The 17,341-nt window shown below is 37.0% G+C and overlaps 2 protein-coding genes across 3 annotated transcripts; one reads left to right on the top strand and one right to left on the bottom strand.

Annotated features, from left to right (window-relative positions):
* The first annotated feature begins 157 nt into the window (after positions 1–157).
* Positions 158–9,434, top strand: glt8d2 (glycosyltransferase 8 domain containing 2). Of its 2 annotated transcripts, XM_051691024.1 has the most exons (11): positions 158–239; positions 2,727–2,762; positions 4,548–4,637; positions 4,763–4,964; positions 5,260–5,377; positions 6,817–6,904; positions 7,117–7,229; positions 7,376–7,542; positions 7,677–7,789; positions 8,623–8,674; positions 9,243–9,374. In XM_051691024.1, the coding sequence occupies exons 2-10, from the start codon at positions 2,744–2,746 to the stop codon at positions 8,670–8,672; spliced, it is 960 nt and encodes a 319-aa protein (XP_051546984.1). In that variant the 5' UTR covers positions 158–239; positions 2,727–2,743; the 3' UTR covers positions 8,673–8,674; positions 9,243–9,374. The 2 variants fall into 2 exon arrangements, with proteins under 2 accessions (XP_051546984.1, XP_051546983.1); XM_051691023.1 differs by lacking the exon at positions 8,623–8,674 and having other exon boundaries at positions 9,243–9,434.
* Positions 9,435–9,623: 189 nt separating this feature from the next.
* LOC127436712 (endoplasmin) lies at positions 9,624–17,196 on the bottom strand. Its single transcript, XM_051691022.1, has 18 exons — positions 17,043–17,196; positions 15,434–15,536; positions 14,922–15,063; positions 14,619–14,735; positions 13,961–14,292; positions 13,760–13,871; positions 13,362–13,478; positions 13,137–13,253; positions 12,900–13,037; positions 12,720–12,797; positions 12,566–12,631; positions 12,106–12,375; positions 11,415–11,660; positions 11,181–11,317; positions 10,872–10,950; positions 10,616–10,771; positions 9,980–10,078; positions 9,624–9,896 (listed from the first exon to the last, which is right to left on the bottom strand). Exons 1-18 carry the CDS (start codon positions 17,089–17,091, stop codon positions 9,870–9,872), a joined length of 2,385 nt encoding a protein of 794 aa, XP_051546982.1. The 5' UTR covers positions 17,092–17,196; the 3' UTR covers positions 9,624–9,869.
* Between the last annotated feature and the right edge of the window lie 145 nt (positions 17,197–17,341).

Here is a 17,341-nt window from a genome sequence, read left to right as displayed (position 1 = left end):
GATATCACAGAAAAGCTCAGGACGTCTCTGAATGGCACAGGAAACAATGGCATGTTGATATTGTGTCATGGTCTCAGAAATTAAGAAACTTGGGAGGGGGGGAGGGGTTCAGTCAGCGTGCGTCTAGACAGAGTTGCGCTGGACGTTTCGCGCGTTTGTTACGCCCACCCGCTTGTGTTGTATATATGAAGTGGACATGGTCGCGCGACTGCTGTGAATTATACAGGGAATCTCTCGTGGTAAGTGGGCAACATCAAGATTTCATGTCAGTCACTAAAAAGCGTCGAAGTTGTCTTTGTTTTCTCGCTCTTTCTCTTATTTCCTTGTTTTCACTCTTGCACCTCATGAAGTTTTCCTTACCCAAACGTACCCCTTCTGTGATAACTAGGATATTTGATTGTAATTTTTATGAGTATTAGAAACATAATTGGAACGTTTTTAAAATGTAACCTCGGTGCTGTTGTGTTTATTTGACACTCCTTCGAATGTCCACCAATTATTATTAATATAAGTAGGGATGGGAAGGTTACTTTTAAACAGTGTTGGGTAAGTTACTCTAAAAATGTAATTAATTACTAACTACTAATTACATCATCTACAGTGTAACTAGATTACTGTACTAATTACTCTGTGTGAAAAGTAACTGCATTACTTATAATTAATTACTTTCTAAAACCCTTATCAACCTCGACCAGATGAAAAATACAAGGATAGACATGAAACTGTTCTTTTAATTCTTTCAAATAAATCATATAAAATCAAATAAATTATTCATGAACTGGCCAAAGAATTTAAGGGGGCTGCGTTAAATTAGAAAACATATATTTTAACATTAGATGTTAAATTTCGATTTTAAATTCACTATTGTTTTATATAGAATTGTTCCAGAGTCTATACAATATTTAACACAATTACATCAGAAGTAACTGTAATTAAAGTACTGAAAAATTTAAGAGTAATCCCTTTACTTTTTTCAATGAAAAAGTAATTTAATTACAGTAATTAATTACTTAGTAATGCATTACACTCAACACTGCTTTTTAAATGTATTCCACTACAGATTACAGAATACATGCTGTAAAATGTAATTTGTAATGTATTCCGTTAGATTACTCAAGGTCAGTAATGTAATCTTTGGATTACTTCTTCAGCACTGGCAGTTTTTTCACTTGTTTTGACTATAAAAAAGTTCATAACAAACTTTAAAAATCTGTCAGCTGTAAAACAGAGTACACTTATATTAAAAATACCTCAGTGTAAAAGTGCCCTCTCTCTTCTCGTATAAATGTAACACCATAAAGTGTTTCACCTCTGATCAAATGCTCCTCCAATCGCAAAATGTATATAGATAAAAGTTTTACAACTGAATAGACTAAATATTAAGTGAAACAAATAAGAAAATGCAAATTAATCTCTTAAGTAATCAAAATACTTTTTGAACTGTCTTCTGATAACTAACGATTTAAATTGTAGCTGTAGTGGTATACAGTTACTTATATTTTGTATTTTAAATATGTAATCCAGTTACATGTATTCCGTTACTCCCCAACCCTGACTACAAGGGTCATAATTTCCTTACCCCCTTGTGTCCAAACCCATTTGACTTTCTTCTGTAAAACACAAAATGAAATGCTAGGCAAAATCACAGCTTCAGCCGCCATTCACTTTCACTACATCTTTTTTTTTTTCATCCACTGAAAGTGAATAGTGACTGAGGCTCTCAGTCCCTAACATTCTGCCTCACATCACGCTTTGTCAGAACAAAGAAAGTCATACAGGTTTTGTAACAACGTGAGGGTGACTAAATGATGCAAGAATTATCATTTCGGGTGAACTATCCCTTTAAGTCACAATTCAGTGTGATGCACTTTAGCAGGTTTTTATACCATAAAGCCAGAAATGAACTTTCTGGTTTTCACTGGTCTGAATAGTGCCATGCCAGTAAAGCTTGGCAGTAGAGACAATGCCTCAACACCAGGGTGAAGACATAGGCTTGCTCTGCTCTGAGAGGCCTTTAAAAATGTAATATGAAGTGGGGAGTGACAGAGAATCAAATAGATATCTCTGAGTTAAAGGCTTAGTGAAGAATGCCACCAGGAAGGAAAGGCTGGGAGACTCCCGGTAAGCAGTCCCACATGTGTACAGAGACTCAAGATCCCCACAGTCCTCTTAAAATTTCATCTTGGACATAACCAAAAGAATAGGATGACATTAGCCAAGTTTGCCTAATATTAAAGGGATAGTTCACCCAAAAATGAAAATTTCACCTATCTTGTTACTTCTGAATTTACAGATTTAACCACTGGAGTTGTATGGCTTACTTTTATGCTGCCTTTATGTCCTTTTTGGACCTTCTGAGTCCTGGCCACCATTCATTTGCATTATATTGTATGGACCTACAGAGCCGAGATATTCTTCTAAAAATATTCATTTGTGTTCAGTAGAAGAAAGAAAGCCATACACTTCTGTGTATACACTGCGTAAAGCGCTTTGAGTATAGTGTCAGAAAAGCGCTATATAAATGTAACGTTCATTCATTCATTCATTCATTCATCTGGGATGACATGAGGGTGAGTAAATGGTCATTCTTGGGTGAACTACCCCCTTTAAGGAACAGATTACTCAATAAACAAGTTAAGAGAAAGTAAATAATTTTTTATTCATTTACTTTGTGGTAGAGGCCAAGTAATGTGAAGCCATCTCACCATTTTTCTGTCTTTTTACAGATGCTTTAGGATGAAACATGGCTCTATTGAAGAAAAGTAAGTAACAAAATGCAATATTTGCAGATTGTGCTTCCATTACTTTCTTTGATTATGCATCAATGTTGCATAATCCTCGTCAAAAAATGTCAGGTTCAGACTATGAATTCAACTTTTAATCAGACTCTCGATTTTGGTCCTAAAAATCTGTGTAATGCATACGTACATGATATTGAATTGTCTTCATTAAGAAATCTAAACATAAAGCTTTTTAGTTCAAGTAGGTATTGCATAGCCAGACCCCTGACTCATACTGCAGTGCTATCCTGCAAAACTAGGATGTCTCCAGTGATTGTGTATGTGGTGGGGGAGGGGTCAGTCAAACAGGATATTGTTGGCATTGGCCCTTGTAGAGTAAATGAAGTAACCAGACAGATTGAGGACCCATAAAAGAAATGTATGGGGTTTTTGGAAGTCTTGAAATCACAGAAGATTTTGCAGGCCCCTAAAATCATGTTAAAGGAATATTCTGGGTTCAATTTTTTTCAATACAAGAATTTGGGGAATAATGTTGATTACCACAAAAATAATTTCAACTTCTCCCTCATTTTTTTAAATAAAAATAAATAAATAAAAAAAGAAGCAAAAAACGAGGTTACAGTGAGTGAGGCACTTACAATGGAAGTGAATGGGGGCCAATCCATAAATGTCAATATACTCACTTTTTCAAAAGTATAGCCACAAGATGTAAACAATATGAGTGTTAACCTGATTTTAGTGTGTTAAAATCACTTACTAACCTTTTCTTTGTAATGTTACATCCAGTTTTACAACCTCTTGCCATGACGATGTAAACCCTAAAACGACCACACAAAAAAAAAAACAATGAATTAAACAACTTTACAACTCAAATAATGCATTAGTTTTAAAAGAAGAATTAAAGTAAGTGCTTTTATAAAATTATAAGCTTCACATTTCTGCTTTTAAACCCTCCAAAAATTGGCCCCATTCACTTCTATTGTTAGTGCCTCACTGTAACCTCCATTTTTTTTTTTTAAAGAAAAGGAGGGACGAGTGGAAAATAACTCTTGTGGTAATCAACATTATGCCTTTAACATGTATAATGTTTATGTCTTGTTTTTATGTCTCATGGCTATTCTTTGAAAACAGCGTGTATTTTAATGTTTATGGACTGGTCCCATTCACTTTCATTAAGTGCAATTTTTGCTTCTTATTTTTGCTTCTTATTTTTTTTTTTTTTTTTTACAAATAAGGGATAGTCAAAATGATTTTTTGTGATACTCAACACTATGCCACAAATTCTGTCATTTTAACTTAACTTGTATTGAACCCAGAACATTCCTTTAAACATAAGTTGTCAGTATCAGCAACCCACTTCATCTTAATTTTATTCAGGTATTGAAAGGGATTAAACGTACACCAGTAAGCACACGTTTTGCATTAGATAGGAAGCAAAAAAGTCTGATAAAATGAACAGATGTCCCGAAAAGCATTTGTGTGTACTGACAAAAATATGAATGATATTGGGGGAATTTGGGCAGTGTCACTTTCCTGCCTGTCCTAAACCAACCCCCTGCTGTATGTTGCACCTGCATAAGCAGATATACTCACTCCTACAGTATCTCAGCCATAATTCCAAATATTTAATGTGCTGTACATTCATATATAGTGAAAAAATGGCCGAACAAATCTTCTCATCTCCCGCTAGCAGCAGCAGTAGAAAGTAATAGCATTGTTGATGTCTTACAGCGACCTCTTCTGGCCATCTGTTATTCACATGTGCAGCATGCATTTTTTTTTGCCATCCTTCTCTCTGTTTGCTAGTCAACCATGGGCTCCTCATTCTGCTTATCCTGGTGGCACTTGCTTTCCTGTACAACATGACCAGACCACAGACACTGTCCAAGTACTCAGGTAAACTTGCATCAGTCAGTTTTGAAAGGGTCTAATATATTTCCTCAGTTTGTGGTTCATTGCCCTCCTGCATCAAGGAACATGTTTTATTGACTAATCGCACTCTTGCTGGTCATGGAATTCAGAGCTCAGGAAAGACCCAGGAAATGCCCCCAGAAACAATGTAGAAGATGAGACAGAGGTGGACAGAGACATCCCTGTGCTGATCTGTGCTTCAGAGGAGCGCATTGGTGCTACCATGGCAACTATCAACAGCGTCTACAGCAACACTCGCGCTAGTGTTTTCTTCTACATAGTTACCCTGCGAGATGCCATCAAAAAGATAAGGTGCATGGCGTCACTGACTAATTTTTGACTCAATGTCCTGCTGCTGGCTGCCACCTTATACTTGGTCTAAATATGTTCACTGGATTTTTAATGTCATTTTAAAATGAAGATTTTAGATTTACTTTAAATACTTATCTTGAATATGAGCATATTATTATGTAAAACAGAAATATCATTCAGCTGATCCTCCCTTTGGATGTGTGAGAAATAAATGAGAGTTGAGCATCTACTTTCTTACTCAACAAGGCATTATCATTAACAAACATGAATATTTTCTTCCTCTGGGCTTGAGCAGAGAATACATAGAGAATACCAAGCTGAGAAAAGTCAGGTACAAGATCCTGGAGTTCAACCCGATGGTTTTGAAAGGGAAAGTAAATCCGGACTCATCCAGACCAGAACTACTGCACCCTGTGAGTTCTGCTGAGATGATTTATAGTCCACTTTTATATATAGATGATTGCTAACTTCAGCTGCGTCATACATTTTTTATTAACAGACATAACCACTAGAGGTCGACCGATAGTGGATTTTGCCGACATTGATAAAGGAGGTAAGGCCGATAACCGATTAAGCGGCCCATAGTTTTTAAAATCCATTTATAGAATGTAAAAAAAATAAAAAAATGTAGTCTTACCTTCCTATGACAGGCACAGACAAAGAGGCTACAAAATTAATAAAATCCCAGATGAAGATTATTGTGAAACTAAAATCCCAATAATAACCACAAGATGCACAAGATTTGGTGCATAATGCGGGACATTAAACTATAAGCAAGCCCGAAACACACAATAATTTATATTAAGTATTAACCAAATTAAGCTTGTCTTACAGCCTATATATTTACCAGATGAAGAGTTTTGTATACTGTATATATACTATATATATATATATATATATATATACATACACACACACACTACCGGTCAAAAGTTCTGAAACACTCACTCATTCTTTATTATAATTTTTTTTTTCTTCACATTTTAGAATAATAGTAAAGTCATCAAAACTATGGAATAACATAAATGGAACTATGGGAATTATGATGTGACTAAAAAAAACTGTGTTATATTTTAGCATCTTCAAAGTAGTCACCCTTTGCCTAGAATTTGCAGTCATGTACTCTTGACATTTTCTCAACCAACTTCTTGAGGTATCACCCTGGGATGCTTTTTAAACAGTATTGAAGGAGTTCCCATCTATGTTGGGCACTTATTGGCTGCTTTTCTTTATTATTTGGTCCAAGTCATCAATTTCAAAAACGTTTTTTATTATTAAATTTTATATTTATAATGAAATAAATTAATATGGTGGCACAATTATAGTTTTTGTCTACAAAACTAATTCCAAACATTTAAGCCTTCAGATCAAAAGATTTTTAAGATCATGAGAAACATTTCAGGCAAGTGTTTCAAAACTTTTGACCGGTAGTGTGTATGTATGTGTGTGTATATATATATATATATATACATAATTCTGATGACACTTGATTGTCTAATCAAAATAACAAAATATGCATTGTGAAGATAAAAATATGATGAATATTGTCACCCCATGAGGTGTCAGTTATTTGTTTTATTTCACTTCTAGAGGGCTCAGTTATACTGTAGAACCAAGCCACTCTAACTGTAGACCCCTCCAGTGCCGGCCACAGAGGAACACGGAGGAATTTTTATATATATCCAAAAAGCAACTGTCGGCACCGATTAATCGGTAAAATCGATATATCGGTCTACCTCTAATAACCACACATTGTATGATCTTTTTAGTCAATTTGTCAAAGTTTTTACATACAGGAAATGTTTCTTGATTCCCTCGCTCTGGTGAGATCCTGGTTTCTTATGTGTTGCAGCTGAACTTTGTGAGGTTCTATTTGCCACTCCTTGCCATTGGAAATCATAAGCGGATTGTTTACCTGGACGATGATGTCATAGTGCAAGGTAAAATCCATGATCAAATCCATTATTCTATGCATTATCTATAGAAGCCTTAATTTTATACTGAATATGTGGTTTTAGTGACACTTATACATGTATTGATACAGCTTTCATTATCAAGTTGATAATAGAAAAGGAAGATCAATCTCATAAATGCATGACATCACTTCACCACTCTAGTTACTGTGGTAATAAATGTTTTATCTGACCCACAGGAGATATACAGGAACTGTACCACATTAAACTGAAACATGGGCATGCTGCTGCGTTTGCTTCAGACTGTGATCTGCCCACCACTCACGAGATGGTGCGCAGTGTGGGGATGCAGGTGTGTATTTCTGTATGTGTAAGTGTTTTAGTACAAGTTAATTGTAATATGTGTATGCATGCATTCCACGTGTTGGCTTGCTTCCTAAATGGGAGCTACTTTTTGCTTTGTTCACTTGCAGAATAAAAAATATGACTCTCTCACAGACAACCTATATGGGCTTCCTGGATTACCGCAAAGAGGAAGTCAGAGATCTGGGCATCAACCCTAGTGATTGCACATTTAATCCAGGAGTTTTTGTGGCTGATATTGGTGAATGGAAAAAGCAAAAAATTACTAAACAGTTAGAGAAATGGATGGCTGAGAATTTCAGGTGAGTCTAAATTCTGTAGTATTACATCTTAGGAGACTGAATTAGTGGTCAGTAGGATGCAAAAATTATCACTTGTGTGTTTTAAAGGGATCAAACCACATTTTTTATTTCTATTTCTCCCCATTAAAATGTAGGGAAAACTTGTTCAGCAGTGCTGTGGCCGGTGGTGTGGCCACTCCTCCAATGCTGATTGTCTTTCATGATAAATACACCACCATTGATCCACTGTGGCATGTCAGACATCTGGGTAACTGAATGTTTTATAACTTGCACATTATTTTCTGCTAAATATCTCTTAATCATCATTTCTGACCAGAGGCCTCACTTGAGTCTTGCATCACTTTAAATCCATTTAAATTGCTTTAGAAAGCATTTACCGATTATTTTTCATCATGCTCAGGCATATTTGTGATTTCTTTCCTCTCCTAAAAAGACAGTTATCTAAAGATAAATTAAATATAATAAATCACCTCAGGATTGTACTTAAAAAAAAAAAAAAAATAGGAATTGCTTAACCCTCTAGGACCCTTTATAGCAGAATAGCAACATTTAAAACTATTTATTAAAAATGGGTAAAACTACAGTAGTGCACACTCTGAACTGAATCATAACAGTTCTGCAAGGACAAACTTGCAAATTGAATGTCAAAACTTACAAAGTCACACCAAAATGCACCCCAAAATAAAATATGGTTAAATCAGTGGCTTCCTAAAAAACAAGAAAAAAAAAAACCATTTAATCAATATCAATGTTTAGGTCTCTGAAGGTTCATAAATGATCTACCCCTATGCTTTAACAACCGTATTTGGGTGTAGTATTCTATATCCTGAGATATTCACATTAAATGATCTTGCTAAAAGACCAACAGAGGGGTGACTAAATTTTTTGGAGAAAATAAAAATATGGTGAATTTACCACTGTAATTGAAGTTGTTGAATAGATTAGAGGTAGACAATATATCGGTTTTACTGATTAATTGGTTCCGATAGTAGCTTTTTTGAGCTATCAGTTATTGGCAAAAATCTATGCAAATAGTTTTTTTATTATTCCTTTTTTGTTCGTCTTTGTCTGCTGTTGTAGGATTCCACAATTGGAACAGCTTGGTTCTACAATATAACAGCAGTCTCTAGAGGTGAAATAGAAACAATCACTAACACGGTGACACCTTATGGGGATTTGCTGTATCCAAGTCTTTTATCATTTACAATATTCAACCATATTTTCTGTCCTCATTTCAATACATATGTAGTTATTTCGCTTAATCAAATGTTCAAAATTGAAGCAAGGGTATGCAAAGAAAAATGTGACTATGAAAACTCTTCCTCCGTCAGCAGATACATTGTATCTCCAACTTATCTGGTGTATAATAACAAACTTATTCTTTATTAAACCTCATCTGGTGAAATATATATGCAAAACTTTTCATCGGTTTAATATATAGGCTATAAAAAGCTTACTTTGGTAAATACTTGCATGTAGAGCATTGTAACACAGCAAAGTCTCTGTCATTTCCGTACAAGAGTCCCCAGTGTATTTCAGTCTTGTTTATAGTACCACATTATGCACCAAGTCTTAATTTTCTGGTTATAATTGGGATTTTGGATGCACAATAAACTATTGGTCAACCTCTAGTACAGATGAAGAATAAATTTACACTAAAGCATTGTAAATCTCTAAACATTCTCTTGTGTTTTATCAAGGCTGGAGTCCTGATGCACGTTATCCTGAGTCTTTCCTCCAAAAGGCACATTTATTGCACTGGAACGGCCGTTTCAAACCCTGGGACTACCCCTGTGTCCATTTGGACCTCTGGGAAAAATGGTTTATTCCAGACCCCACAGGAAAGTTCTCCCTGGTACGACCATGAGTTTAAACAGACTGAACAATATCCAGTTTTAAACTCTGTCACTTTGACTTTCTGACTTTGTGTTCAGACTGGTGGCAACAGAATGTTTAAGGTTGGTGGATTTCTTTTACAGTGTCAATGTAATATTAAGAAACGTTAAAAAAAAAATAAAAACACTTTACAGATGGTAAAAAGACAACTACACAGGATCCCTTTACGGAAACATTTAATGGTTCAATGGACAGGAGCCAGCTCTCCACAACTGGGTCAGTTAAATATTAACAAATTTACAATCATGGAGGAATGTAAAAAAAAAAAAAAAAAAAAAAAAAAAATCTCAAACACAAAGCAACAGCTTAAAAATAAACAGCCCATATTACCCAAACCTAACCCACCCTCACAGAGAAAAGATGAACAGCCGCAGTCGCCATCTTCACTCTGCATCACAATCCAAAGCCCAGTCCCTACCAGTCATACAGTTTTACAACTCGTCTTTGTCTGTGGAATCCTGAAACACAAGTACATGAAGTTAAGCCTAGCCTAGCTCAAGCAACATCACCTCAATTCATTCCTGTTTTGGCACACACTCACCGATTCTTCCTCTACATCCTCATCTGCCTGGACTTCCTCTTCTTCAGCCTCTGCATCCTCTGCCTGTTCTTCAGGTTCCTCCTCTGGCTCCTCCTCTACCTGCACGTGGACAGAGCAGCAGGATATTGAGAAACATTTAAACACCTCTCCTCCACTGTAGGTGTTTCAATGTGATTGTGCATGTACATGTGCATTCCCACACTTTTTGACCATTGAATTTCCATGACTTTTCCAGATGTTTATGATTACTTGTCAAGGATTTAAATATTTACAATTCTGACTGACTCGGTAATGAATTATTCAGACCAATTTGTGAATCAGTTCAACAGACTTAAAAGAAAAATTCTCACACAAATAAGACATCACATAGCTTGCAACTGCAAGCACATGTTATTCTAAGAGCAATAAATAATCTTACAACAGAGCATAACCTGAAAAATGAGTATTCAGTTCAACAATTTTCATGACTTTAAAGATTCGTGTCCATGACTATTCCAAGCATGGAAAACACAATTTTAATATTCACTGATATTTCAAGGTTTTTCATGATTGTGGGGTCTTGGTTTATTTAAACTTCTCTGTCTAGCACAATAGGTGTTATAATGTGATTTAGAGCATGTATATGCATGGCCGTACCTGTGCATCGAGGTCTACGTTCATGCTGAGCCGGAGCATGCGCTCTATTCTGTCTCCATAGGCTTTGGTGTCTGAGAGCTGGTAGCCAGAGCGCAGTGTGGCGGTCTCAAAGAGCACCACGGCTAAATCGGCAGCGGTCTGATCCTCAGCGTCTGCCTACAAACATAGCAATATAATTTAGACCACTTCTAACCACTTCACAGATCTTGAGGAAAATCTTTAGAAATTAACAGAATCAGGATGATGTTGGACTTACTTTGACTCTCCTCAACATCTCCTTGATGAGAGGATGTTTGGGGTTGATTTCTAATGTCTTCTTTTGACTTGCATAATAACTTGAAAAGGAAAACGAAAAAGGTTTGTGCTAAGTTTAATCACCAGATCGTGAAACTGTTTGCAGTGTATTAGCCATATTACGATTTTGACATGGTGGACTGCATTGTGAACTTTGTGTTAGAAATACCTTGGAAAGCATCACTAACCATTATAAAACTTCAAAAGGGTACACGACTAAAGCTTGTATGCAGACAGACTTGTCAGTTTAAAACTTGTACAGAGAACTTACTTTGTGGAAATGTCTTTTCCTGTCTGGTAAGCCTGTGCTTTCATGATTCGTTCCATATTGCCAGACCAGCCATACTGACTTGCAACCAGAGCGCAGGGAGAGTTGGTCAACCTCTGGGACAAAACGGCCTTCTCAATCTGAAATAACACAAACACTTATTTCAATGTATGTGCCATTTCTAAATGTATTTAGTTTACAATCTGCAGAACAATACATTAAAAATAAGGCCCATACATTGTCCTTAAGGGCCTTTTCTTTCATCCAGGTGGTGAGGGGTTCAAAGTCTTTCTCCAAGGCCTCTCTATTCTCCTTGGCCTTCTCGCTCTCGTCAAACTTCACGCCTTCCTTAGCCACGTTCTGGAACCGCTTGCCATCAAACTCAGGCAAGGCCTGGATGCAATACTCATCCACTGGTTCAGTCAGGTAGATGACCTCATAGCCCTTCTTTAAAAGTTTCTCCACAAATGGAGATGACTCAGCCTAAAATAGACAAATTACACATTAACCAGTTAGACAAAAGAAATGGAGTACCTTGTGCTGTTTATTAATAATTTACCATGCGTTCATGATAGTAGCAATGATAAGATTCACAAACAAATAATTCAGAAAGTTTGCAAATCAATCTGACTCTTTGAATAGATCAAACTCAAAAGAACGATTCAATTATGAATCAGACATCGCTACTTCTTTTGAACTTATGAGTGTACCAAGGAGAGCTAGGGCAGATGTCAAGATGTCTTACAGTTTTAGATCAACAAGTGTTGAGTGAGTAAACTACAGAAATTTACATTTTTAGTTGTTTAGCCAAACAGATGCCTGTGGACACAATTTTCCACTCATCTCAGAACCATTATGCAAGTGTCAAATGCCATATTTTAACAATATTAGACATTTGATACATTCAGCATGAAGTGTCCATGCCCACCTCCTTCCTGCTGGTTCCAGCCATGAAGTAGATCTTGTCTTGCTTCTCCTTCATCCTCTCCACATACTGCTCCAGGCTGGACAGGACGGACTCGCTGTGGGAAGTCTGGAAGCGAAGCAGTTTGGCCAAGCGGGTTCTGTTGGAGTGATCCTCAATCACTCCTAACTTGACGTTGGTGCCAAACTCCTTCCAGAACTTATCGTTGTACTGCTCCTCAGCGATCTTCTTGATCATATCCAGGGTCTTGCGCACCAGCTTCTTACGGATGACCTGCGGAGGAACCACTGATCAGTTTGAATCTCATCACAGTTTAATACATTAAACATACTAGTCTAGGCAACTCTAGTGCAGATCTCTAAAGGGCTTTGAGAGCCAAATTCTCAATCATGCATTATATTATTGGATAATATTACATAAAACCGGTTGTGCATTCAATTTGATCAGCAAAACTAAGCTTTACCTTGAGCAGTTTGTGTTGCTGTAGAGTCTCTCTAGACACATTTAGAGGAAGATCATCAGAGTCCACCTGAGAGTAGTAATCAAACATTAGGTTTACCAAAAATCCATACCGAAATATCATAATGCTTTCCATAGAGGTGAACAGCAGCACTTACAACGCCTTTGATGAAGTTGAGGTACTTGGGCATCATGTCATGGAAGTCATCGGTGATGAAGACTCTACGCACAAATAGCTAGAAAAAAAAATGTGTTTGGAAGCCAAATTACGTATAAGTCTAACTCAAGAACAGGACATAAGAGAAAGCTTTCCTTCACTTGAACGTCATCAAACTTACCTTGATGAAGTCATTCTTCTTGGTACCATACTCATCGAAAAGGCCTCTGGGTGCAGATGCAGGAATGAAGAGGATGGACTTGAAAGTGACCTCGCCTTCAGCGGTGAAATGGATGTGTGACATGGGCTCATCTGAATCCTGACATAAAAATTTTTTTTACTTAAATGATCCAAGAGGTCACTGAAGACCATGGATGATTGCATTCATTATCTATGCATATAGTGCAGGTTGACTCACCCTAGAGAATGTCTTGTAAAAGGCCTTGTATTCATCCTCCTCCACTTCCTTTGCAGGCCTCTGCCAGATGGGTTTGATGTCATTCATTAGCTCCCAGTCCCACACGGTCTTCTCCACCTGCAGAGAAGTTGAATCATTCAAACCATTGAAAAACATACATAAAATTGCTGGTACTGAGGTTTATTTGTTCATGTAGTTTCAACACTGGTCAGTTTTTTGTTTTACCTTCTTAGTCTTTGGTTTGTCCTTGTCTTCATCCTCTTCCTCAACCTCAGCTTCATCTTCTGCAGGCTCCTTCTCTGCCTCAGCCTCCTCCTCAATTGGCTCTTCAATGGTCTCAGTCTGAAAAAAGGCAGAGAAAACCAGTAAGTTCATGAAGCTCTGCAGCTAGTCTTTTGATTCTGGGTGCTTGTGTTCATTTTCAAATGAATTTTCTTTTTCATAGCAGTAATATTGGTAAGCTTCCAACTAAACCCAATTTTTATATATTCTGCTTTCAAGTCAGCGGAAATGTGGGCTGATTCTGAGAGAGGTACGTTTCCCCGACCAAGCACCAACACAAGAACCAGCACCAGTTCGGTGGAAAAAGGGTACTAGAGGGTCTGGAGTCCAAGAGGACTGACCTTGCTGCTCCATACGTAGATGGGGAAGTTGATGAACTGAGAATACTTCTTCACTAGGTTCTTAATGGTCTCCAGCTCAAGGTAGTCCGAAGCTTCCTCTTTCATCACCAACCTGAAAAATCAAGATTTGTTTAGTTACTTAAGTTTCGATATGTAAAAGATCATTTGAGGTTTCAGCACTACATAATAGCCAATGCTTACGTAATGGTGGTGCCTCTGCCCAGAGTGTCTCCACGAGGGTCCTCAATGACGGAGAACTCGTTGGAATCAGACTCCCAGATGTGCTGAGTGCCATTGTTGTGCTTAGATGTGACAATGACCTTGTCAGCCACAAGGAAAGCAGAGTAGAAACCCACACCAAACTGGCCAATCAGCTCAGAGGTGGACTGACCCTCATCCTGCATCTCAGTCATCTTGCTGAGGAACTCACTGGTTCCAGACTTGGCGATGGTACCGAGGTTCTTCACCAGTTCCTCTTTGGTCATGCCAATACCAGTATCAGTAATGTGAAGCATGTTTTTCTCTTTGTCAGACTGTGGAGTTGTCAAAGTATCGGGGACAATGTTAATTATTACATAACAGCTATAAGATGACAGTAAAAACAAATATTGATTGCCAGACTGTGGTTAAATAGGTTCAGTATCAAAATTAAGATATGAAAATGACAAGGAAAAGCTCCACAGCATGCTTCACAAACATGTAAAGTTATTTTGCAATGCAAATGTACAAGTGATATTATTTTTGAAAACCGCCAAATGGAAAGTTTCATTACTAAAAGGCACAGTGGGGAGTTCAAGACATAGGCCGCTAAATAAGAAAGGGTATCTGAACTACTTATGTAAAAGGCAACTCAAAACACCTTGATTTTAATAGTAAGCTCTTCGTTTGCAGCAAGGGCATCTTCATGGGTTAAGGACAGCAACCGAATCTTATCCAGGGCATCAGAAGCATTGGAGATAAGCTCTCTGAGGAAGATCTGTAGGGTGAAAATGGAGAATTAGGATAAGTATGGTAATTAAAGTTTCCAATTACACGTTAAATGAAGCTCAATTATTTAGTTGTATATCTAATAGCCTAATAATTGTGATAAAACTCCAACATTTATATGCAAATAAAAAACAGATAATGTAAATGAAGTGATCAAAGCCAACCACCAACTCACCTCCTTGTTCTTATACAGAGAATTAATGATCAGTTTCATCATTCTGTTCACTTCAGCCTGGAATGCATGCTTTTCTGCTTTCTCACGAATTTCCTTAATTTGTGAGGCGTTCAACCCATCGAGCTGTATTGCTTCTTCCTCCCTTTGAAAAAAAAAAAAGAAAGAAAAGAAAAAAAATAGAACGCTAAAGATGCTTGTAACAAGTTGATTCCTCCATGGACTAATTACTGTTTACCCCTGAGTATTGTGGAAGAAGTCACATGAATGCATCAAACAGATGTCCAACACCCATAGGGGGTTCATTTTAGACGTATGTGCTTAAATTTAACAAACAGATGTTTTAACAAGCCAAAACAGCAGCTAAAATTTGTGTCAAGGCTTTATTTCCCCACTTTAAATGTTCAATGCAATAAGGGATATCAGAAACAAGAGGAACATTGCTCCATGTCTTGATATTTCACATTTAAATGAAGCTAAGAGCAGTCAAGTTTCAAGTTCAAGTGCATACAGACCTCTGAACAACCTCGTCATCTGTGCGGGATCCGTCTCGGCTCTTCCCTAGGTCCTCTTCCACTGTGCTGTCAATGTCAACATCATCTTCAGCTCTCACAGATGCTGCAATTATGCAAAACATCAAACATTTAAGAACATTTACAGATTTAAAGGTTATCATGCCCATGGCATGCAAGTGTTGTTTGTGGTCTACTTAGTTACTCAATAACTTTATGATATGAGACAGCACACCATGCACTAAAATAAAACCATCTTATTGAGATCACAAGTGTTTTATAAAGTAATCACTGGGCATATTTGGTCAGCGAAGACTCCACTGTGCTAAGAATAAGTGGTTCATTGTGCATGAATATGCAGTCTGTTGACATTTTTAAGTGAAATTTAGTTAAATTTGATCTGTTTTGTGGTGAAGTGTACAAACTAGAGGTAGGCTGTAGGCTATAAAAAGTTTAATTTGGTAAATACTTAAATATAGAGGATTGTAAAGGAGCCAAGTCTCCATTATGTCAAAATAAGTACGTTTATTCAGGCTTGTTTATAGTTAGAAGTCCCACGTTATGCACCAAATCTTCATTTTTTTTCAGATTATTATTGGGAATTTGGATGCACAACAAACTGCATCTGTGATTTTATTCATTTTGGACTCTTGTAGCCTTAGTGTCTGTGCCCGTCATAGCAAGGATGTAACCACATATTCAGGATGTGGGGGGGGGGGGGGTGGTAACCACATGAATAATTTAATAATCAACCATGGAGAACAAAAAACCTTATCAGTAGACCACTATTATGAATATTGGGGGGGAACATGTCCCTGGTGGTTACCACTCTGTATCATAGTAAGGAAAGAATTTATAACATTCCATAAATACATTTTTAAAACTATCGGCCGATTAATAGATTATTGGCCTTTTCCTCTACCCTAGTTATCATATTGGCAGAATCCACTATCGGTTGACCTCAAGTACAGACTCTTAAACTTTGTACTCTTTAAAAGACCCTTAACTTTACACAATAATAAGGCCTTGAATTTGTTTCATCTATGCTCAAGACTTAGAATACAGTGTAGTTTTTTCTACTATAGTATAGTTTTTTTTTAATTATTATTATTATTAAAATGCATAGTATTTACTTTTTATTTTTTGACTATTTTCCAGAAATGCACCTTAAAAAATAAAATAAAAATAAAAAGGAAATTATTCGACAGTGAACAAACAACTTGTTCCAATGCAGTTTGTAATTCTAATGCACAATATAGCTGGATATTGTGATCTGAAATTATTATAATAAAATCAGTCATTATTAATTGGCATAACACTGAGTTCAATCTTAAGGAAACTTCCAGTAGCACATGCAAGTCAGATCCACACTCCATCTTTTATTTCCTGATCTGAGCCATGCATCCTTTTAATAAGAGCCTAATGATCTAGACATTACAAAATCTCTTATTTATGATATGAATATATAGAATAACTAAGGCCTATAAAGCAGAGAGGAACAATACAATGAATACAATACAAACATTAATGTAAACTGCTTTGTCAAGTTCAACCTAAAATCTTCAAATTCGCATAACGGAGAATGCATGCCCATTTAATAAAACATACTCACCAAATGCAAGAAGTGCACAGAGGAGACCTATAATCCACAATCGCCTCATTGTTTTCGAAACAAAGGCAATTTATTAACGGTAGTGAAATTTTGCTGCAGACGCAATGAACTCTTGCAGAGCGTGGATGGAAAGGCAGAAGGCGGCTTTATGAACTCCTGCGCTCTGAGGCGGTGCTCAGTCGGTGTGCGCCAATCACAGCGCCCCACGCACAACACCGCACCAATCAGAGAGCGGTCCGCAGCCAGCGTCGTCCAATCGCCGCTTTACATGTCCGATATTACACCTTCCAATCGTGGCT

This window comes from Myxocyprinus asiaticus, chromosome 47, assembly GCF_019703515.2.
Source record: "Myxocyprinus asiaticus isolate MX2 ecotype Aquarium Trade chromosome 47, UBuf_Myxa_2, whole genome shotgun sequence".
In the NCBI taxonomy this organism is placed as follows: Eukaryota; Metazoa; Chordata; class Actinopteri; order Cypriniformes; family Catostomidae; genus Myxocyprinus; species Myxocyprinus asiaticus.
Note: the sequence above shows the minus strand (reverse complement) of the source record. Positions and strands in the feature narration are given on the sequence as shown.